This window comes from Delphinapterus leucas, chromosome 2 (genome assembly GCF_059928025.1).
Source record: "Delphinapterus leucas isolate spDelLeu-1000000601 "Yukka" chromosome 2, BTC_Dleu_Yukka2, whole genome shotgun sequence".
Classification (NCBI taxonomy): Eukaryota; Metazoa; Chordata; class Mammalia; order Artiodactyla; family Monodontidae; genus Delphinapterus; species Delphinapterus leucas.
Genome location: NC_143130.1, coordinates 155,665,835 through 155,690,122, shown reverse-complemented (window position 1 = coordinate 155,690,122; position 24,288 = coordinate 155,665,835). Strand labels below are relative to the sequence as shown.

The window sequence follows — 24,288 nt, the reverse complement described above, 5'->3', positions numbered from 1 at the left end:
GATAGTATAAATGCAAACCATAAACCTGAGTGAGGGCAGGTCTGTGGGTAATAGAGTTCTCAAGTGACTTTTTTTTCTGTGAGCGAGACTGATAATAAACTAATTAAAAATTAGTTATACTACAGGGGGTCAGGTAGTAATAAGTGCTGTTAAGAAAACCAGGAAGAGAAACAGGTTAGAGAGTGATGGTGACGGGGAGGTGCTGCTTTGATACGTCAGAGAAGTCCCCTTAAGGAGATGACCTGTGAGCGGAGGCAGGAATGAAGGGGGAGTGGGAGCTGTGCAGGTATCTGGGGTAGAGACTTTCCAGCAGAGGTGGGAATATTGCAAAGTGAATCAGAAGTCGCTTGTCCAGGAGAGCCGTGAAGCCAGTGTGGTTGTGGAGAGGGGACGAGAATGGTTGGAAGAATCTAGCAGGGTGTAGACACTGTGTTCTGGTCTCTGACATCAGCAGGACCTGGTCTGGCTCAGTTAGACCCTGGATCTCTCTGCTCTGACCCTTCTCTCCATTACATTCCCAATGTCCTCCCCACCCTCCTTCATAGGCTCACCTGAAAGCTGAAGAGTAAAGAGCGAAGAGGTGTTATTCTGGAGGAACTCAGAGAGGATTCTGGCCCCCTCCAAACCAAGATCATTGTCGGAAATATTCTAAAAGGCAAGAGAACACTTAAGTATGTGACAATCCCACCAAAGGGCCCTCATTAACAAATGATAGGGGTGGGGGCTTACTTGAGGCCTACCCTGAGGGAGTAGGGGTGGGGTGGGGAGAGCAGGGCTGGGGTGAAAGGATGGGAAGGGTTAGGGTGGTGCAAAGGGGGAGAGGAGGAGGAGAGGAACCCTGGCTTTTCTGATGCTTCACCGCGAAGCTCTCAGGCTGATCTCAGTTCTCTGAAGTTGACCTCAGTGACTCCCCACCTCCCCAGTTTAGCCCCGGTATTTCAGATAAGCACATTGTATTATTATTTTTTTTGAAACCTAAGACAACTTTATTTGGAGGGTTTGGCATGAAACAATTGAAAAATGAATTTAGAGTAAGCAATCATTGTAATTCCCTTCATTGGTTCACGAGCATGAATCACGTGCTCAGGAGTAGTAGGGGTATAAACGGACATGGTCCTTTCAGGTGAGTGGGAGGGACTTTATATAAGCCAGCCATTATCATCTTAATTGTCTTTCCCCTTCTTTTTTTAATTTTTAGAACTGTGGTAAAATAGACGTAACACAACATTTACCATCCTAACCGTTTTTAAGTGTACAATTCAGTGGGCTGAAGTACGTTCACGTTGTCGTGCAACCATCATCGACATCTGTCTCCAGGCAACACTGCATTTTATGAAATTATTTCATGGCTTTATTTTCTTTAAGAAAGTTTACATTAAGGCAACTCTAAAGTAAGTTTGTTCATTTAGGGGCTTATGAGATCCAGATGGAAATGGTTTCTCAGGGTTTCCTACGGCCACAGGGAACACAGTGCCCCTGGCCAGGCTCTCATGTGCGGAACCTCCTCTGAGAAGTTGCTTCCAGGGGAGGGGAGGCCCCAGACTGATTGCAGAAAGCCTGGAGGCTGGCCTGGGCTCGGGCAGGGGACGCTGGCTTCTCTGGAGTGGGTTCTGAGACTCTAAGCATGGTTGTAGGAACTGGTAGAACAGGGCACAGTACCATCTCCTGCAGGTAGTAGTTTTCCTGTAGCATCTCCACCAGGCTCAAGATGCCCTCCTCCGTGATACAATTGTCTGCCAGCTCCAGCGTGAGAACAGTCGTGTTGGACTTCAGCCACCACAAGGGGAGGGGGAGAGAGACAGAGGTGGTTGGTGACCTAGTCCGTTCCCTGCCCTTGCCCAGAGCCCATCACCCCTCTCGAATATCCCAGCCACGTCAGAGGGTACAGAGATGCAGGCTAGCGATTCTGGAGGAGTGGCTAGGAACAGGAGAATAGCGCAGGGGACAAGCCATCCCAGTGAGTTTTGCTAGGATGACATGCTTATTCTGGGCACCTCCCTCCCCAAAAGGGGTACCAAGGGGGATTTAGAAAAGGGACATTAAAATAAAGTCCTGAAAAAGATGAGGCACAAGGGTGAGCTGAACAGATTTTAACTATTTAGCTTTAAGGAGAGAGGCCTGTGACCTACTCCAAGTTTAAGGAGAATGTGCTATTATTTAAGAAGGGTATTTAAGCATAATGCCTTTACTGTGCCTGATTCCTTCAGAGGCCTTGCTTCTAGTTTAGGCTTAAGGGTTGTCTGGTACTCTCTGATAGTCAGGATGTTGCCTCAAGGCTGTTTAGAAGGAGCTGGAACTTAAATCTTAAATAAATATCTACATCCAAGTTAGTCTGCATTCCCACAGGGAGCAAGACAGGTGAAAATGACTGGCATTGCAGCATGAGGGACTGGGGTTAGCTCTAACCAGAACTTTTGTCCTTCCCTTCCCTACCATTCCCCGTGCAGAAAGGCACAGAGAACAGACATGTCTTTGAATTTGAGCGGTTTTCAGAGCACACAAAGCAGTGGGAGAAGTAGCTCTCGTTTCAGGCAAAGGGAAAGTGTGATACTGTGAATTACTGCAAGGCAGAATGGCCCCCCAGGGCCTTCATGAAGTGTCTTCTGGCCTCCGCTCTCTTGCGGGGGTGGGAAAATTCAGTCGTGCTCAAAGGCAAGCGAGATGGCTCCGGGGGCCCCCCAGTCTAGGTGTCATTTAGCAGAAATGGGGGCTGAAGGACCACTTTCAGAGTCATCCCGGGGACCAGCACAGTATGTGGTGTAGCAGGTGGCCTGATCACCAAATCCATTCACATTCATTTCACACGGGTGAGTATCTGTCACCCTCTGTGCTAACTGCCGAGGAAACAGGGATGAACAGAGACCATTCCTCCTCTCGAGGGGCTCATAGCCCACCAAGTCCAACGGCATGGAGATAGGTGGAGGAGGGACAGACCCAAAGAAGTATGAAAATGATCCCTCTTATCGGAATGCTCTTCCTCTAAGCCAGGGAAACACAACATGTGAGAAGTTAAACAGTACCAAAGATAAATAAAAGTTCAGTCCATCGGAATGTCACAATGACTGTCAAAGGGATGATACAAAGAATCAGAGAAGAAAAACTCCCCCTAAACAGAAACTGCTGTTACTGAGAGACAAGTGGCCCAAGTCCTGAGTGGATTTTATTATTATTTCCATGAAGCTCATGAGGTAATGGTGAATTCCTAACACTTCATTAATCAGTCTTTCAACGCTCCATAAATTTCAAGATGGCTTTGTTCTTTCTCTGCCCTTCCCTCCCTTCCCTCCCCCTCCCCAGAGAGCAGCACAATCTCACGTCATGTGACTTCTTAATGGGCATGCGCTAAGTGCAAATGCAGTTGTGGTTCCAAAAATGGGTGTTTTTTTTTTAAATCGAAATTTTTCTTTACTGTCCTAAGTGAACAGTGTTGTGCTGACATACACCTGTTAACATTTTCTGTTTTCCTGGGATGGAGTCAGTTTTGTATATAATCAATTATAATTATAGAAAGCTATGATGAGTTCAAGGACAAGTCTTATCATTCAAGCCAAGCCGGGAGAGAACATTCTTCCTGTGGGAAAACATGATCCACTCTACAGTGTGGTCTTGAAGATTTACGTAACATACTGCAAAAGGCAGACATCAAATGGAATGGCTCAGTAGTGAACTCATTTATGGCAAAGGTGAGCTTTGGAATTGAGATCTGGTTGACATTTTGCACTGTGTTCTCACATTAGCCCAAGCCCAGACCGGTTGCTTCTCCAGGGCCCACAGGCTGGTGCTTTTGCTTTCTGAATAGGAAACAGCATAGACTTCCAAGGCCCAGGTCTCTAGCAGCCTCCTTCCCAGGAGCTAATGGGCATCCATGCCTGTTGGGGAAAGCAACTGGTAGTCATGCAGAGTCTAGGGCAAGGTGGGCATAGAGGTTGCAATGCAGGGTCCCAAGGTGGGGCTCTCTGACTCTTGGGCCTACCACCCTGTCAAGTCCCCACTTCCGCCAGCCTTCACGTGCCCGCACTGGTATGCTCACCACCAGGGCTATAGCAATAGCCTTGGTACCCCTGGGGCCCAGCCCATGGTGGTTGAGGTTCACATAGGACTCCTCCATGTTCCGGATGAAGTAGGAGACGGGCACTACGCCCACAAGTCTGCAGGCCTCCAGGTACAGCTCCCTTTGTCTGGTGGTGAAAAATTTCTCTGTATCTGCAGAAAAAGATGCAAGTGGATGAAGCAGAGTTTCTCTTCTGCCTTTGCCTTATCTCCCTGTTAACCCAGACCACATTCGATTCTGACTGGTGTCCCCTCTTGTCTGAGGCTCGTTCCCTATAGGTGTATGTTCCAGCTCCAACTGGAAAGTCAGTCAGGGGTGGGAGACCCTAAATCCAGAAAGCCCCACGTGGACATCTCCCTTTGGGTAAGAGAGAAGGCCCCTGGTTTTAGGCTCCACGCTACCTAGGAGAAACAATATGCTCCGTCCCCACCTCCCCAGGTTGACTGCATCTAGTGACTGAGCACAAGGGTGTGTGAGTGCATCCTTGCCCACCTCAGGACAGCTTTGAAAGGCCAACCAGACAAAAAGCTGGTGATTGGTGATGGCTGAGGGAGTCTCCATTGCAGTTTTAGTTTCACTACCACTGTAAAAATGTGAGCCACAAACAGTTTTACTAAAGATGTAGAGAAGTACCAACTAGAAAAAGCCCAAGTAGGACACAGTGGGCTTCTGAAGGTGGCAGATCAGTGCAAGATGGAGAGACCCCCAAATCCATCGGAAACAAACTTGCATTTGAGTGGGTTTGCTTCTTTCAAAGACTTGCATGTCATTTTTCCTCACAAAAAGGACTGTCATTCCTGCCTTACCAATGAACAGAGCTAGCCCCAAATCACACAAAACTGATAAGCGCTTAAACCAGCGGACAGAACGGGGGCTGCTCTTCTCCATTCTAACTTCTTGGGGGCTTTTGTTCCTTGGGCTTTAGACCATCCTGACTCGTGGTCGGTGGGCAGAGGGCCTCCCTGGGTTCTGGATGCCCCACAGCCCTGTCCTCATTAAGCAAGCTCTGTTGACACAGGGCTTTCCACGGCCAGCAGGGGTCTAAGCCGGCATCTGTTTTATTCCTTCAGATCTCAGGGTCTTTGGCCAACCCACCCCAGACATTTCTAAGACGGACAATGAAAGCTTTGTTGGTGAAGGGACAAGGTCTTTTCAAGGAAGTTGATTTTGCAGGCACAGCTATAAATTGGCCTTCTTTTCCCGGTGGTTGCAGACCAGGATTTTTCAGCCTCGGCACTAAGGACATTTTGAGTTGGATAATTCTCTGCTGTGAGGGGCTGTTCCGTGCAGTGTAAGATATTTGGCAGGATTCTTGACCTCTGCCCATGAGATTCTAGTAGCATCCCCCCACCCCTCACCCCACCCCCAGTTTGCCAAGTGTCCCCTGGGGTGCAAAATCGCCTGTTGTATAGGAAGAGCAGCACGTGGTGACCAAGCAACTTCCCCTCTTCTGTAGCCTCACCACCAGCTTGCTATTCCTGCCTGGCTCACGTCTCAGCTCATCCCAGGAAGCCCTTCCTGCCCCATTCCCAGCATCTCAGCACCAGCTGTAGAGGCACCAGAAGCTGGAGGAGCTGAGCCCTGGGTGTCCTTCCGGCACAGAATAGCTGGTGCCAGATTCAGTCGTTAGAGGCTCCTGTTTGCTAAAGCAGAGTAGGTAACCCCCAGCTTTGTCCTTGGCACTCACTCTGCTCCGGTTGATTCTGCGGACGCCTTCTAGCTGTATTCCCTAGGTAATGTTTTAGAGGCAGCTTGCAACAATGTTATCACTTGCGGGGAGGGGCGGTGGGGAGGGGCAATGAGCTAGAAGCTGGAGTCTGGGACAAAACATCCAGTGTTTCCATCTGCCACCCTGCCAACCAGGTAAAATTCAGCGTCGCAAGCAATATCACCAGCAGCCTCGAAGCGGAAAAGAAGTTAGGAGGGCAACAACAGGCTCCCCAGGTGGTGGCAGGGAGGAGGTCTGTGTTGAGGATGAAGTTGTATGTGGACCCTGGGGGGGCGGTGACCATGGAGACGAGCGACACAGCGAAACTTGGCAGAGCAGCTTCCCCTGCATCTCTGCTGCCACTGATCACAGCCTACCACCTAGCGCCGGGACACAGGAGGGAAAGGGCCACTGGGCCGGCTGGCCTCAGCCCGGGAAGTTTGAGGCCAGCCCATCAGGTGGAACCAGCACTGTTCTGGCCCTGCTTCCCAAGTGTCATTTTTGGCACTTCCTTCCTTGGGGAAACTGGAAAGGAGAAGAGGGTGGAGATGTTGTTTGCAATAACAGAGTCTTTGCTCCAACTCAGCTTGCACCCCTCCCCATACCCAGACACGCTTGGATTTGTTGGAGGGAACAAACACAGGGAAGGAAAACACGGGGCTCTCAAGCTGGGGAAACAAGAGCTCTAATGTGAGTAGAGGAACGTCGCCAGGATGCAAGATGGGCCATAAATCCTCCAGGGGCCCCTGGAATATGGAATAGGGAAGGTAGATCGACAAGGTGGGGAGAACATGGGGTCGGCAAACATCGGCAAACTCTCGGTGGCCTTGGGCAACTCACACAATCCTTCTAAACCTCAGTTTCCCCCCTCTGTAAAGGGCAGGTAGTAATGCCTACCTCCCGGGACTATTGCAAAGGTGACATAAGATGCCATGTGGAAACGTTCAGAAAACCAGGAGCCCCTGTTCACTTATTGCTCCAGCTTTCAGCAAGCTGATGGGACCCCTCTGCTCACGAGTCCAGCCACGAGCATGGGGTAGCAGAGACTGCTGCCCCCGGGCCAGCCTCGGGGAGGTCGTGGCATAAAACTGAGCACAGGTGTTTCTGCCCCGTTCCCTCTGCAGCACATCCCACCGGGCAGAGCCTTGGCCAACTGGGAAACCGATTTCTCCAGCTTCTGAGGAAGGAGGCAAGCCACCCCTCACCCGCCAAAGGCCCACGCTCGCTCACCTTCAATCTCAAGGTCTGTTTCTGAGCTCTCCCGGGCTGGTTTCTCTTTTTCGACAGCCATGGGGGCTTCAGCCTCACAGTAGAGTGTTTCGTCACTGCTCTGCCGTGCCGACACGGTGTCACTCTCTTCTGGAAGAAAAACTCATCTCCTTGATTCTGGAAACGAAACCCGCTGGCCTTTCAGGTGGAGCCCACCACTGGCCGCCCTGCGCCTCTGTTTCTCTCATCTGCAACCCGAGTCCTGGCTGTAGCCTTTGCCCCTTAGCCTCGCGTGACTCAAGGTGCCAAGGGACTACAGCCTTCCTTCAGCCCTGCCAGGGGGGCTCCCCTCTACGAGCCCTCTTTCCCTGACACAGAGCTGCCTCCTGGCTGAATCATCTGTGCTAAACGCCGTTGTGTTCTCTGGAGGCCTCGTTCCTGTCCCACCCCCTGTGTTGGGCCAGCCTTGGACGTTGGCTGCTTGCTCCTTCTTTTTTTTTTTGCGGTACGTGGGCCTCTCACTGTTGTGGCCTCTCCCGCTGCGGAGCACAGGCTCCAGATGCGCAGGCTCAGCGGCCATGGCTCACGGGCCCAGCCACTCCGCGGCATGTGGGATCTTCCCGGACCGGGGCACGAACCCATGTCCCCTGCATTGGCAGGCAGACTCTCAACCACTGCGCCACCAGGGAAGCCCTGCTTGCTCCTTCTTTTCCTTCTTATTAGGTCGGGTGGGGTTCAGGGTCTGCTTTACTCTTTCAGGGGAAGGACGTGTGCTAATGCCTAGAATTCCTCATTGGCAGGCACAGATGATGCTGGGAGGGCAAGGGGAAGGGCAGGTGACTTGGGTCAAGTGTAAAATAAAGCGGAACAGAAGCAGTTCCAGAGAGTGAGAGGGATAACTTGATTCCTAAGGACCTGACCTAGCTTCTCTTCCTTCCAGTCCAAATTTATGACCACGCAGAAGGAAGGGCTTGCAAATCTCCTTGGGATTGAAACTAATTGCTATGATTAAATACAAGTGTCCTGGGCTTCCCTCACACTAGTCCCCTGCACTTGCTAGATGTGATTTTTCTGCCATTGGGCCACTGATCTGGAACCAGCCCTGGGCTCCTGAAAGCCACACAAAGTCCAGGGCTAGTCCTCCCACGTCAGCAGGATGCAGTGGTTTCAGGAAGCCAGGCCGCACCACTGGATGGCCTGTCAAAACTCAACCGACCTTCTCTCTTCGGGTGGGCTGAGCATTCATGGCATGGGTTGCAAGTTTTGACCACCCAGTTTCTAAGATAGTGGAGTTCCTAATGATTCCATGCAGGTTTGTGTCCTTCTCAGCCCTTGTCCATAGACCCAAGCTCCAACATTTATTTTACAGCCTATAAGACAAGGTCTGTGTGACAAGGGGTGGAAGTAGCAGTGGTCAGACATTTAGAAGACATACAGCAGCTTAGCCATCAGACGTAGCCCTCATAAAGTGATGATTTCTTAATTTCCTCATTAGATAAACAATTTTAGAATTCCACCCAACCAGTGGAATATTGGTAACTGTTTAACTGGCTCTCCAGAAAAAAAAAAAATCCTGCTTTGTAATGTTAGCCAATTCAGGTGGTGTAAATATTCCTAACGTGGCTGATTTCCAACTACCAACATGACATCGGCCAGCTCACAGAATGAAAATTAAAGTCAGCCAGAGCTGGTATGAGCCAGTTCCAGCACAGCGTTGCAACCAACTCTCTCACTCCCTGTTTGGCAAGCCCCGAAGTCAAGTCAATGTCACACATCACCCCAATTCTAGAGGGTCCCAGGAGAGGAGGGAAGGGTGCTTCCAGGTCTACGTGGTCACTAGGCATTACACTGAGGCAGCCATTCTCACTGAGTGGTGAGAAATGGGATGCATTTTCACCTTTTGTCTCAGGCTCAAGAGGGTCGCCATTGTCCATGGTGCCGGGGCCCTCTCAGGGGCTGCTGCCAGTTTCTTGCCACCTTTCTGCTGCTTCCCTAAGAAGCTACCTGTCGGTTCACCTCTGTCTCAAACTTTGCGTACCCTGCCCTCACCTAGACAGATCCTGGGGACTGGGGCCTGTAGTTATCCTTCCATCCCAGCAAGCCCTGGGGAGAGTGGGTTTTGGTGGGACATGTCTGGATTTGACCCCAACTCTGTCTGGGAGAGGTAGCTACTTCCCAGGATCATCAAGGAGAGAGGTACAGCTCTATTCCTGGGAGCCCTGTTGAAAGGATGCCCACCCACCTGCAACTTTATGACTTAGGACCCACTTTAATTTCATCTTCAACATTCCATGACCTCATGCGGTCATTGTGATCCACGTGGGCGGACCTGGCAACAGCAAGCCTCCCACCCTCCTGGTGGCTCTGGTAGTCATCTTTTCTCTTATATCCGCTGGGGCCAAGCCCAGGCTTGGCTGTGAGTGTGCAGGTGCTGCGCGGGGGCCTCTAGGTGGAGTTGTATTTCCCTCTGAGTCAGGACCAAACCCAAGCCCCTTAAGCAGGTGACTGCTTTGAGCTGCCACCATGTTCTTCCCTCAAGGTGCTTCAGGTACAAAATATTTCAGTGATGGGTGAGGTCAGTTTTCTTCTTCCCAGTTCATCTTGCTTTTTTCTTTACCCCTTGGGAGAGTATCCTCAACCTTGGAGCAGAAGATCAAAAGCAAAGCACGACAAACATATGTTCTATCACTATAATTTGTTGCAGCCAAAGCATTGTTCAAACTACCAGGCTGCCTAACTTGAAACCACTCAACCATCATTCCCACCCTTGGCTGTTTTCACGTGTCTTGGAGTTGAAGTTCACTTGCAGTTTACTGTCAAGAGAGGCTGGAGGCCTGTTTGTTCCTTCTTGATAAACTACCAGCACATCAACGGGCAGGTCAGTGACTGGAGGGCTTGGGGACATGAAAATCCCTCTTTGCCACTCAGAAGAATGACGAAGATCTGGGAATTTGTGTAGGAAAAACATAGTTAGAACCTTGGACCAAAAGAAATATGTAAATCTGAGATATTACTCATTCCTCCAGGCATTCATTCTGAAAAATATTTATGGAGCATCTATTACATACAAGGCACTAAGATAGGCACCATCGTGGGGAGGGGAATGCAGATATGGTTAAGACTTGGACCTTTCAACACATGTATAAAACAAGATAGAAACTGACAGGGCCACTCCTAGGTTGTGAGGGTCCTGGGCAAATAAATACTTTTGGCAGAGCTCCTGTTCAAATAAACAATTTGAGCCATCCTAAATCAGCATGACAGCATCATTCTAGTGGTCCAATCTCATGTGGTTCTGTGAAAGAAATACCGAACAAGCCAGAGAGAGTGATCAACTCCTAGGATAACTTGGTAGGCACAAGTCCTGGAGACCCTTGGGATATCTGGTCAACCCCATGCTGGTGCAGAGGATAAGAAAGTGTACTTAAAGGAGAAAAATGGTGACTGGAGAGTATGTAGATCCTGGTCTAAGTTTGGGGTGCTCTGCCTGGTGCTCTGTGGTCTCAGGTACCAAGGGCAAATTAGAAAATTTGGAGGAAGGCACTCCAAATAGCCACTGGGCAGTGACACTGCTTGCCTGGGTCTAAGGGCAGTACTGGAAATTGATAAGGGTCATGCTGGGGAGCATTCATGGGCTCACAAAGAGTGATGCTGGATTGGAGTCAGAGCTTTCCGTGTAGATTCATGGGTTTGGGTTTTGCTTAATATACATACACAGATAGATGGGTATAGAAATAAATATATACGGGTTATGGGTTATATATGGGTTATGCATGGGTTGTTATACATACATATATTTCCTAGCTTTATCCACTGAAAGGGACCAGAAGCAGTGACAACCCAGTGGTGATGAGCATGCCAGTGCCCAGGTCTAGGTTTCCATTTTCCTTGGAAAGGTGGTTAATTCCTGTGGTGCCAGAAAAGAAGGAAGGGATCAAGAACAAAAATAAAAAAGAGGGGGCATGTTGAAAAGGCCCAGGAGCCAACCTGAATGAGCTCCCATAGCCAGGGTTGGAACTTGAACAGCAAAATAAACAGTGGTATCTTACTGTAACCCAAAGAATAAAATAGATATCTAGGAGTCCCTATTATTCGTGGGCTCTGGACAAGTAAGGTGTGGGGAAAAGGCATTTCTGGGAATGTGCCAAGTTGTTATTCAAAGCAGCTGTACCATTCTGAATTCCCACTAGGAATAAATGAGAGCATCAGTGCTTCACATTCTCACCAATCCTTGATATTGACAGTTTCGTTCTGGTTTTGCCAGTCTAATAAGTGTGTAGTGGTATTTCATGGTGGTTTTAATTTGAATTTCCCTAATGACTAATGATGTTGAGCATCCTTTCATATGTTTATTGGCCATTCCTATATCTTCTTTGTTGTTTGTTCAGATCTTCTGCCCATTTAAAAATTGGATTGTTTATTTTCCTGCTGAGCTTTGAGAGTTCTTAATGTGTTCTGGATATAAGTCCTTTGTTAGAAATGTGATTTGCAAATATGTTCTCTCAGTCTATGGTTTAGCTTCTTACTCTTAACAATGTCTTTCACAGAGTACAACTTTTAATTTTGATGAAGTCAAATTTTATCAATTTTTTTCTTTTATGGATCATGTTTTTGTGTCGTATCTAAACTGTCTGCCTAACCCAAGGTCATGTAGATTTTCTCCTGTTTTATGCTAGAAGTTTTACCATTTTAGCTTTTATATTTAGGTCTATGATCTTTTTTGTCATAATAAAATATGCTAACATAAAATTGATCATTTTAACCCTTTTAAGTGTGCAATCCAATGGCATTAATTATATTCACAATGTTGCACAGCCATCACCACTATCCATTTCCAGAACTTTTTCTACGATCCATTTGGAGTTAATTTTTGGATAAGGTGTGAAGTATACAATATACCTATATATGCACGTGGATGTTCACATGACCCAGCACCATTTGTTGAAAAGACTGTCCTTTCTCCATGTATTATCTTTTCACCACTGTCAAAAATATGCATCTTTTTGCAGGGTTAGTATTTCCAAAACCACATAACCAGCATGCGATGGACCACCTAATCAAAATGTACTTTAAACCACTAGTTTGTGAGATAAGCCCCTGTGGTGCTGGGAGGTGGGCCTAAGGCATTTAGAGGTGGGAGGTGGACTGACTACAGGCTATCCACAGAGCAGGGCAAAAGAGACAGTCTCAGGGGAGGAGGGAGCTGTGATTTTGACTGGAAATGAGTCCAAGGGAATGTCACCCAGAGCAAGGTATGGCCAAATACTAAGAGAATGACCGTGTTCTTCTTTATTGCCAATATTCTTGTTACAATCTATCTTTTAGTGGGGATCATGGCAGAGGGACCCTTTACTATCCTATAACCTTTTATAGAGCGCTTATAAGTGCAGGCATTGTTCGATGGTCATTACATGTATTAACACATTTAAATTGTCTAACAACTATTATGAGACGCTATTTTTATTCCCATTTTATAGAGGAGAAAACTGAGCACAGAGAGGTTAAGTTACTGGCCCAAGGTCAAACAGTGAGAAAGTGGTAGATCTGCGATATAAGTGAAGTCGGTCTGGCTGCAGCTTTTCTACATTGACCCCCTTGCTATTCCTTGAACATGACAAGGTTGTTACCCACTCAGGGCAACTGTTGTTCATGGTTCAAAAGGGTCTGTGCTCAGGTTATGTATTTCGGGAGTTGGCAAACTACAGCCTGAGGACCAAGTCGGGTCCATTGCTTGTTTCTGTAATAAAGTTTTGTTGAAACACAGCCAGGATCACTCATTTAGGTATTTCTGTGGCTGCTTTCATGCTACAATGGCAAAGTCAAGCAGCTGCTCCAGAGACCCATGGCCTGCAAAGCCAAAAACATTTTCTATCTGGTCCTTTGGGAGAAAATTTGCTGTTGTATTTGACGGCCATTAGCATGGGATAATTACGCAAGGCTCTAGTACTCCAAGGGAAGGAATGGAGAGAAAAGAATCAAAGACAGAAGGCTGGCAGGAGCCACGTGAGGAGGCAGGGTGAGGGAGCACAGCCACAGAAGGAAACAGATGCCTCATTATTAGGTGTAATAATATCCAGTTTTATGCAAGGGCTGTTTTTCTTTAAATGATAACTGTAAATCAAGTCAGATTTCAAATATGCGGGGGACTTTGAAAGAAAAGCACTTTCAGAATTATTCTGTAAAGCAAAAAAATCTTTGGAAAATACAGAGAAGTTCCCATTGTGTGTCTGCCTTTGCAAGTCTGGATGTTATTATGCTTGGTTTCCTTATGAAACCAAAGCTCTTCAGAAAGAAGGATTTTTCATTAATTAATTACTAATGAATGAATGAATGTGTTGAATGCCCTGGCACCGGGCTGGGTGATGGCGTTAGAGTGGAACCTCACGAAGTATACAACTTACTGAGATACTGATGAGCAAACAGACAGTGACAGTGTTGAGCCCAAAGTAGCGAAGATGTTTCAGAAGCAAATAGGAGGAGGCTTCTGGCCCAGACCGGGGGTGTGGGCGGTGGTGTGTCTGTGGGTGGGTGGGTGTAGGAGATCTGGGAAAGCTTCCTTGAGGAAGGAATGTCTAGGCTGAGACTTGAAAGCCTGTTAGGCAGTAATTGGGTGAAGGCAGAGGGATGGGGTAGACCTGGTGGGGAAGGAGAGGTATTTGAGGCTGAGAAAAAAGCATATAAAAGTCCTGACAGCATGTTAGAGTCTCAGGCAGTTTAGCAGTGTGATTCTCGCCTCCAGGGAGAGCTGTGATAGGAAGGAAGAGCTAACAGATGAGATGGGAGGTGAGCAGAGGGCAATAATGAAGGGCCTTCAATGCTATGCTATGGAGTTTGACTGAATTTTGAAGATAGTGAGGGTTTGCAGAGAGGTTTTTAACCAGCAGTATGACCTGACGTGATTTGCATGGTAGAAAGATTGTTCCAGCCGCGGTGTGGAAAGTGGATGGACGGTAGGAGGACGATCAACACCAGTTAGGAGTGGCTGCGGGGAGGAAGTGGACTGACTAAATAAATATAAAGAAGGCCAAACCACCTGGGCTTGGGGATAGATCAGATATGAAAGTAAAAGATGGGGAAAAAGCAGGAAGCCAGGATAACTTGATAGATGATTGTGCCACTCACAAAGAAGAGGACTGAGAAGCTGGGGTAGTGGATTTTTAGAGGATGGTGGGGGAAGGAAATGAGCGCAACTTTGTGTGTTGGGTCTTTGAGGTGCTTCTGAGACATCTACTGGAGAAATCTATAGGCAGAAGGATTTATGAGTCTATGGCGCAAGAAAAGGGTTAAAAATGTAGATGTGTGAGTTATCTGTATATGGGTGCTATTTGAAGCCATTGGAGAGGTGAAAGTTTCACAAAGAGGCACTTTAAAGAAGAGGAGACAGGCCAAGGATGAAATCCTAGAAATACCATCATTGAAAGGATGGAACAGAAATAAAAGGTACTAGGACAAAATGTCCACAGAGTTGGAAGGAAAACGAGAATGTCACAGAACTTGAGGGAAGAGAATCTTCTAAGAAGGGAGAGTTATGCAAATTTACAGAATATTCAAGAAATAATAAAGCTTGGAGAGTGTCTATTGAATTTATCCACAAGGAAGGCATTGGGAACTTTGGTGGGGAGTCAGTGGAGTGATGAGGGTGGAAGCTGTACCTCAGTGGAATGAAGATGAATGAGGGGTGAGGAAGGAGACAGAGGAGCAGACAAGTCTTTCAAGAAGCTTGGCTCTGAAGATGTGGGGAGATGGAGGAAGGGCTGGAGGGGGATGTCGCCTGACTCTCATAGTATAGGAGTGATTTGAGCATGATTAAATGTTGATGGGAAGGAGTCAGGGAAGAAAAGGAGAGGGGTGAGCAGAAGGGGCACAGTTCCTGAGGAAGAAAGAGTGGGAGATCCCAAGCTTGGCGGAGTGGTCAGCCACTGTGTTGGGAGGGAAAGAGGAAAAGGTGGTTACTGATGCTGGCCATCGTGTTGGTGTGGCAACGGGGAGCAGAGAGTTTGCACTGGGTGGTTCTATTTTTTCTCTAAAGTTGATCTTCAGAGCAGGAAGGGAGGCAACAGAGCAGCAAGTTTGAAAAGAATGGTCATTGTGGAAATAGGAGAGAGAGCTAAGAACACAGGATGGCTGGGGAAGGTTGAGGGCTAAAGTGAGGTTGCAGACCAGCAAACTAATAGCTCCAATCTGTGCGGCTAGTAATTGTTTCACTGGTGCTCGGCAGCCCAGATGTAAGAGCCAAGAAGAAGAATGGCTTTTACTAACCTAGGCAGGTGTCATCAAAGAACAGTGGGCAAGAGAGTCGATATTAGGAAGAGAGTGATTTAAAAAATGGCTCATGGGTTCAATGGAGTTAAAGAACAGATGATGCAGGAGTGAAAGTGAGAGAGGCAGAAAGCCATGAGGGGATCCATTAGAGTGGGGGTGTGACTTTATGATTCTAGAGGTGGAGCAGTACCCTGTAATGACACATCAAGGGTGTCTGAAGTACTGTGGGAATTAGGTCATGAGGAGGTGGTGACAATGAGCTTCTAGGATTTGGGATGTCTTATCCACAATAATGATGCGAGGACTTGAGGTAGGGAAGACTGGGAGTCCAGGGTTAGAGTCTTCAGTGAAAGGGGAGGAGCGGACCTGAGGTCAAGATAAGACCAGGGTGAAGCTGGGGTAAATACTGATGAGTGGTTGATAAATCTCTAATGAATACATGAATGCATGAATCGGAAAGAGTGAAAGAATAAATGCATCAACTCATACCAATCTGTCACATTCTTCCCAGAAGAATGTTACTAGGAGTGTATGGTTACTAGGAGTTCCTAGTAACCAATTACTAGGAGTGTATAGGTCTCAGATTATCATAATAGTTGAGCATAGGCAATTCTTTTCAGCCTGTCCTATCTGACAGGCTGTTTGAGGCCTTTACACCTGCATGGATTCAGTACAGTAGCCACTACCATCTTATAGCTACTGAGCCCTTGAAATGTGGCTAGTATGAATTGAGATGGGCTGTCCACATGAAACACACACTGGACTTCAAAGACTTAGTAGAAAAAAAAGGAAAAAACCCACAAAATATCTCATTTTAAAATATTGATGATGTGAAAATGCTAAATGTTTTAAGTGTGATTAAATAAAACGTTATTAAAATTAATTTCACCTGCTTTTTTTCCAACCTTTTATATGAGGTTATTGGAAAATGTTAAAGCACATATGTGGTTGACATGATAATTGTCTTGGGCAGCACTGCTCTAGGCTTTGGTCAGTAGCCTCTGCAATCCTGAAGGAAGCGTTATGCCATCCTGTATATTGCACAGTTCAACCAATAAATTAATAAAAGCAGCCACCATGTTGAACTTCCATACATGTCTGTTAGCATAAGCAAAATATGAATAGTTGAGGGCTTATCCTATATACAGGAAATTTCCCTCTAAAAGAACATTTTAAACCCCTGAAAGTATTGAAAAACCTCCCACCTGCCCCATTAGGTAGGTTCTGGCTCCTTGAAAACACTCAGTGGTGGAGGCAGATGTTTATCATTGCCTGCGCTGTGGTCACAGTTGGGATGAATTGAGGGGCTCATGTGGTCCCTCTTCTCAGAATATTTCTGACATGATGAGGCTGCAGATGGTGCAGGTTACACTTGTAATTTTCCTTTGACTGGGGATTCATGAGGCTGCACTTCTCCTGAACAAGTTTCCTTGGCTCTGCTGTTATGGCTTGCTTAGCAGTGCCACATTACAGTTTGGAAGGCCCTTATTTCTGCCCAGAATTGTGGAAGATGACCCTACATTAGCAGTAGCCAGAGTTGTTTTGGGCCTAAATTTAAAAAATGTCATAGTAAACACTGAGAGCTTACCCTGTGTTGGGCAAGGTGAGGAAGCTCCAAGAGGTTAGGTAATTCCTAAGCTAGGAAGTGGCAGCGTCAGGATCTGAACCCAGGTGGTCTAACTCCAAAGCTTGTGATCCTTTCCAGCATAGCTGATAATGAATCAGGAAACAAAAAGAAGCCAGCCTTGCTTAATTGGCCTCAGGAAAAGGCTCTGAAAGAACATGGCATCAGTTGGCCTGACACATTTTGCCCATATGTTCATTGAACAGCCCAGCTGAGGGTAGGTCCTTTAGTAGAGGACTGTATATCAGGATAACTTGGTGAGTGTTTAAGGGCCCCATCCCTGACCTGTTAAATCAGAACCCTGGGACAATGCCTAGGAAGTTGTATTTTAAAAACATTGGCAGCAGAGGGCAGACAGCAGAAGCAAGAAGAACTACAGTCCTGCAGCCTGTGGAACAAAATCCACATTCACAGAAAGATAGACAAGATGAAAAGGCAGAGGGCTATGAACCAGATGAAGGAACAAGGTAAAACCCCAGAAAAATGGGCTTCCGTGGTGGCACAGTGGTTAAGAATCCACCTGCCAATGCAGGGAACATGGGTCCGGGCCCTGGTCCGGGAAGATCCCACATGCCGCGGAGCAACTAAGCCCGTGTGCCCCAACTACTGAGCCTGCGCTCTAGAGCTCAAGAGCCACAACTCCTGAACCTGCATGTTACAGCTACTGAAACCCACGCTCCTAGAGCCCATGCTCTGCAACAAGAGAAGCCCCCGCAGTGAGAAGCCCTCACACTGCAATGAAGAGTAGCCCCTGCTCGCCACAACTAGAGAAAGCCCACACACAGCAACGAAGACCTAATATAGCCAAACAAACAAACACACAAAAACAAAAGAGAAAAACAACTAAATGAAGTGGAGATAGGCAAACTTCCAGAAAAAGAATTCAGAATAATGATAGTGAAGATGATCCAGGACCTCAGAAAAAGAATGGAGGCAAAGATTGAGAAGATGCAAGAAATGTTTAACAAAGACCTAGAAGAATTAAAGAACAAACAAACAGAGATGAACAATACAATAACTGAAATGAAAAATACACTAGGAGGAATCAATAGCAGAATAACTGAGGCAGAAGAACAGATAAGTGACCTGGAAGACAGAATGGTGGAATTCACTGCTGCAGAACAGAATAAAGAAAAAAGAATGAAAAGAAATGAAGACGGCCTAAGAGACCTCTGGGACAACATTAAATGCAACAACATTTGCATTATAGGGGTGCCAGAAGGAGAAGAGAGAGAGAAAGGACCCGAGAAAATATTTGAAGAGATTATAGTCAAAAACTTCCCTAACATGGGAAGGGAAATAGCCACCCAAGTCCAGGAAGCACAGAGAGTCCCATACAGAATAAACCCAAGGAGAAACATGCTGAGACACATAGTAATCAAATTGGCAAAAATTAAAGACAAATTATTGAAAGCAGCAAGGGAAAAATGACAAATAACATACAAGGAAACTCCCATAAGGTTAACAGCTGATTTCTCAGCAGAAACTCTACAAACCAGAAGAGAGTGGCATGATATACTTAAAGTGATGAAAGGGAAGAACATACAACCAAGATTACTCTACCCAGCAAGGATCTCATTCAGATTCGATGGAGAAATCAAAAGCTTTACAGACAAGCAAAAGCTAAGAGAATTCAGCACCACCAAACCAGCTCTACAACAAATGCTAAAGGAACTTCTCTAAGTGGGAAACACAAGAGAAGAAAAGGACCTACAAAAACAAACCCAGAACAATTAACAAAATGGTAATAGGAACATACATATCGATAATTACCTTAAATGTAAATGGATTAAATGCTCCAACCAAAAGACATAGATTGGCTGAATGGATACAAAAACAAGACCCATCTATATGCTGTCTACAAGAGACCCACTTCAGACCTAGGGACGCATAAGAACTGAAAGTGAGGGGATGGAAAAAGATGTTCCATGCAAATGCAAATCAAAAGAAAGCTGGAGTAGCAATTCTCATATCAGACAAAATAAACTTTAAAACAAAGACTATTACAAGAGACAAAGAAGGACACTACATAATGATCAAGGGATCAATCCAAGAAGAAGATATAAAAATTATAAATATATATGCACCCAACACAGGACCACCTCAATACATAAGGCAACTGCTAACAGCTATAAAAGAGGAAATCGACAGTAACACAATAATAGTGGGGGAATTTAACACCTCACTTACACCAATGGACAGATCATCCAAACAGAAAATTAATAAGGAAACACAAGCTTTAAATGACACAATAGACCAGATAGATTTAATTGATATTTATAGGACATTCCATCCAAAAACAACAGATTACACTTCCTTCTCAAGTGTGCACGGAACATTCTCCAGGATAGATCACATCTTGGGTCATAAATCAAGCCTCGGTAAATTTAAGAAAATTGAAATCATATCAAGCATCTTTTCTGACCACAACACTATGAGATTAGAAATCAATTACAGGGAAAAAACACAAACACATGGTGGCTAAACAATATGATACTAAATAACCAAGAGATCACTGAAGAAATCAAAGGGGAAATCAAAAATTACCTAGAGACAAATGACAAAGAAAACACGACGATCCAAAACCTATGGGATGCAGCAAAAGCAGTTCTAAGAGGGAAGTTTATAGCTATACAAGCCTACCTCAAGAAACAAGAAAAATCTCAAATAAACAATCTAAACTTACACCTAAAGAAACTAGACAAAGAAGAACAAACAAAACCCAAAGTTAGCAGAAGGAAAGAAATCATAAAGATCAGAGCAGAAATAAATGAAATAGAAACAAAGAAAACAATAGCAAAGATCAATAAAACTAAAAGCTGGTTCTTTGAGAAGATAAACAAAATTGATAAACCATTAGCCAGACTCATCAAGAAAAAGAGGGAGAGGATTCAAATCAATAAAATTAGAAATGAAAAGTTACAACAGACACCACAGAAATACATAGCATCCTAAGAGACTACTACAAGCAACTCTATGCAAATAAAATGGACAATCTGGAAGAAATGGACAAATTCTTAGAAAGGTATAACCTTCCAAGACTGAACCAGGAAGAAATAGAAAATATGAAAGGACCAGTCACAAGTAATGAAATTGAAACTGTGATTAAAAATCTTCCAACAGGGCTTCCCTGGTGGCGCAGTGGTTGAGAATCTGCCTGCTAATGCAGGGGACACAGGTTTGGGCCCTGGTCTGGGAGGATCCCACATGCCGTGGAGCAACTAGGCCCGTGAGCCACAACTACTGAGCCTGTGCGTCTGGAGCCTGTGCTACACAACAAGAGAGGCCGCGATAGTGAGAGGGCCGTGCACCGCGATGAAGAGTGGCCCCCACTTGCCACAACTAGAGAAAGCCCTCACACAGAAACGAAGACCCAACACAGCAAAAATAAATAAATTAATGAATTAACTCCTACCCCCAACATCTTCTTTAAAAAAAAAAAAAATCTTCCAACAAACAAAAGCCCAGGGCAGATGGCTTCACAGGTGAATTCTATCAAACATTTAGAGCAGAGCTAACACCCATCCTCCTCAAACTCTTTCAAAAAATTGCAGATGAAGGAATGCTCCCAAACTCATTCTATGAGGCAACCATCACCTTGATACCAAAACCAGACAAAGATACTACAAAAAAAAAGAAAATTGCAGACCAGTATCACCAATGAATATAGATGCAAAAATCCTCAACAAAATACTAGCAGACAGAATCCAACAACACATTAAAAGGATCACACACCATGATCAAGTGGGATTTATGCCAGGGATGCAAGTATTCTTCAATATATGCAAATCAATATGATACACCATATTAACAAATTGAAGAATAAAAACCATAGGATCATCTCAATAGATGCAGAAAAAGCTTTTGCCAAAATTCAACACCCATTTATGAGAAAAACTCTCCAGAAAGTGGGCACAGAAGGAACCTATCTCAACATAATAAGGGCCATATATGACAAACCCACAGCAAACATCATTCTCAATGGTGAAAAACTGAAAGCATTTCCTCTAATATCGGGAACAAGACAAGGATGTCCACTCTCACCACTATTATTCAACACAGTTTTGGAAGTCCTAGCCATGGCAATCAGAGAAGAAAAAGAAATAAAAGGAATACAAATTGGAAAAGAAGAAGTAGAACTGTCACTGTTTGCAGATGACATGATACTATACATAGAGAATCCTAAAGATGCCACCAGAAAACTACTAGAGCTAATCAATGAATTTGGTAAAGTTGCAGGATACAAAATTAATGCACAGTAATCTCTTGCATTCCTATACCCTAATGATGAAAAATCTGAAAGAGAAATTAAAGAAACACTCCCATTTACCACTGCAAAAGAATAAAATACCTAGGAATAAACCTACCTAGGGAGACAAAAGACCTGTATGCAGAAAACTATAAGACACTGATGAAAGAAATTAAAGATGATACCAACAGATGGAGAGATATACCATGTTCTTGGATTGGAAGAATCAATATTGTGAAAATGACTATATTACACAAAGCAATTTACAGATCCAATGCAATCCTTATCAAATTACCAATGGCATTTTTTACAGAACTAGAACAAAAAAATCTTAAAATTTGTATGGAGACACAAAAGACCCCGAATAGCCAAAGCAGCCTTGAGGGAAAAATACGGAGGTGGAGGAATCAGGCTCCCTGACTTCAGACTATACTACAAAGCTACAGTAATCAAGACAATATGGTACTGGCACAAAAACAGAAATATAGATCAATGGAACAAGATAGAAAGCCCAGAGATAAACCCATGCACCTATGGTCAACTAACCTATGACAAAGGAGGCAAGGATATACAATGGAGAAAAGACAGTCTCTTCAATAGGTGGTGCTGGGAAAACTGGACAGCTACATGTAAAAGAATGAAATTAGAACAGTCCCTAACACCATACACAAAAATAAACTCAAAATGGATTAGAGACCTAAATGTAAGACCGGACACTATAAAACTGTTAGGGGAAAACATAGGAAGAACACTCTTTGACATAAATCACAGCAAGATCTTTTTTGATCCATCTCCTAGAATAATGGAAATAAAAACAAAAATAAACAAATGGGACCTAATGAAACTTCAAAGCTTTTGCACAGCAAAGGAAACCATAAACAAGATGAAAAGACAACCCTCAGAATGGGAGAAAATATTTGCAAATGAATCAACGGACAAAGGATTAATCTCCAAAATATATAAACAGTTCATGCAGCTCAATATCAAAAAAACAAACAACCCAATCCAAATATGGGCAGAAGACCTAAATAGACATTTCTCCGAAGAAGACATACAGATGGCCAAGAGGCACATGAAAAGCTGCTCAACATCACTAATTATTAGAGAAAAGCAAATCAAAACTACAATGAGGTATCACCTCACAGCAGTTAGAATGGGCATCATCAGAAAATCTACAAACAACAAATGCTGGAGAGGGTGTAGAGAAAAGGGAACCCTCTTGCACTGTTGGTGCGAATGTAAATTGATACAGCCACTATGGAGAACAGTATGGAGGTTCCTTAAAAAACTAAAAATAGAATTACCATATGATCCAGCAATCCCACTACTGGACATATACCCAGAGAAAACCATAATTCAAAAAGACACATGTACCCCAATGTTCATTGCAGCACTATTTACAATAGCCAGGTTACGGTAGCAACCTAAATGCCCATCGACAGATGAATAGATAAAGAAGATGTGGTACATATATACAATGGAATATTACTCAGCCACAAGAAGGAACAAAATTGGGTCATTTGTGGAGACGTGGATGGATCTATAGACTGTCGTACAGAGTGAAGTAAGTCAGAAAGAGAAAAATATCGTATATTAACACATATATATGGAACATAGAAAAATGGTACAGATGAACCGGTTTGCAGGGCAGAAAGTGAGACACAGATGTAGAGAATAAACGTATGGACACCAAGTTGGGAAAGCGGCGGTGGGTGGTGGTGGTGGTGTGATGAATTGGGCAATTGGGATTGACATGTATACACTGATGTGTATAAAATGTATGACTAATAAGAACCTGCTGTATAAAAAAATAAATTAAAAAAATAAGTAAAAACATTTGCAAGTGTTAAGGGAACCATCATTTTACAAAACCTAGTCTCTAGATAAGTGCCTTGATTTAGGATCTGATTTGGAACTTGGACTTCTGGGTACTTATTGGGACAACATGGAAGGGCATACAAGGAAGGTTTATTTAAGCCATATCAAGGAAGTGATCTGACTTTGGAGCCTCCTTAGGTAGAGTTAACATTTGTGTGCTAGTTTCTAAGAGGCTTCCCAACCTTCAGATTGCCCCTGGAGCCTCTGCCTCATCTCTGGCAAGGGCAAGAGCGCTGTTGCCTGAAGGCATACACTGCCTCTAGAGCTAAGGGGACAGAGTGGGAAGGCCACAATACTGACTCTCTCCTTCTTCCTCCTTTCCGCCTTTCAGTGTTATGATGTATCCAGATGGTCCCAGATCTGGTGACTCCGCAGAGGGCTTCCCCGAACAACCGAGGCTCCAGCCACAAGTTGGAAATCACACAGCTCATACACTGGGTACTGAAACTGGGAGTATTAAGTGGTCCCTCCTTCTTTACAGCGGCAGAAGATTGAGAGTGGGAAAGGGGAGGAGAGAATTAAAGAGGTCTGGGTAGCACAGAGTTGATGAAGAACTGGCCTTCTTTTAGTGACATATATTTTGTTCAGTCAACAAAGGTTTATTTGGTCCCTACTATGTGCCTGACACTGTCATAGACACTGGAGAGAAGAGATACCTCAAGGAAAACCAACCAACCAACCAGACTTGGTCCCGTTGCCCTTGTGGAGGGTTCACCCCCTCCCCTTTTTGGCCCCCTTATCAATGGGACACCCCTTTTTTCCAGATTAGGGGAAAAAGGGCCCATTTGGAACAGGATGAGGAGATAAAATCTTATGTGCTGAAGCAAGGTGTGGACTCAATGTTTGACCTAAATCTGAGCTGCGGAAGAGAGTTAGGAAAAGGAGAAAAATGAAAAAGAGCTGGCTCTCTCCAGTCTGGGCTAAGCCGGTCAAGATCATAGAAGTCAGAGCTGGGTGAGGCCTTAGACAAGGTCCAGCACCTCATTTTACAGATGAGGGAACTGAGGGGCGGAGAGGTTACGTGGTGGACCCAAGGTGGAGCCGTAGTGAGGCGGTAGAAGCGGGAATAAAACTGTGGACTTTAAATAATACTGTGGTGCCTCCAGGTAGGGGTTTAATTTCAAATCCCGGCGCTTCTGCCGCAGCTGAGAGCCAGGCCCGGCCCGCTATGCTCCGTTGCCTTGGGAACTGGCTTCCCCGCCCAGCGGGCTCCCGCTTGGCCCTGAGCTCCCAATAAAGTTGTTGTTGAAGCGCAGTGGTACCATGTGAGCCGTCCCGGGGGCGGAGCCGGGGGTGGGGCGAGCCGG

The 24,288-nt window shown here is 45.3% G+C and overlaps 1 protein-coding gene across 1 annotated transcript in view; it reads right to left on the bottom strand.

The window, feature by feature from the left end:
- LRRC74A (leucine rich repeat containing 74A) overlaps positions 1-8,902 on the bottom strand; it is a 29,183-nt gene extending 20,281 nt beyond the window's left edge. The window contains exons 1-5 of the mRNA XM_022575845.3: positions 8,866-8,902; positions 6,990-7,118; positions 4,031-4,203; positions 1,660-1,767; positions 552-648 (exon numbers count right to left, since the gene is read on the bottom strand). Coding sequence (XP_022431553.3) covers positions 552-648; positions 1,660-1,767; positions 4,031-4,203; positions 6,990-7,118; positions 8,866-8,902 — 544 coding nt within the window. The remainder of the gene's footprint in view (positions 1-551; positions 649-1,659; positions 1,768-4,030; positions 4,204-6,989; positions 7,119-8,865) is intronic.
- Positions 8,903-24,288: the final 15,386 nt, after the last annotated feature.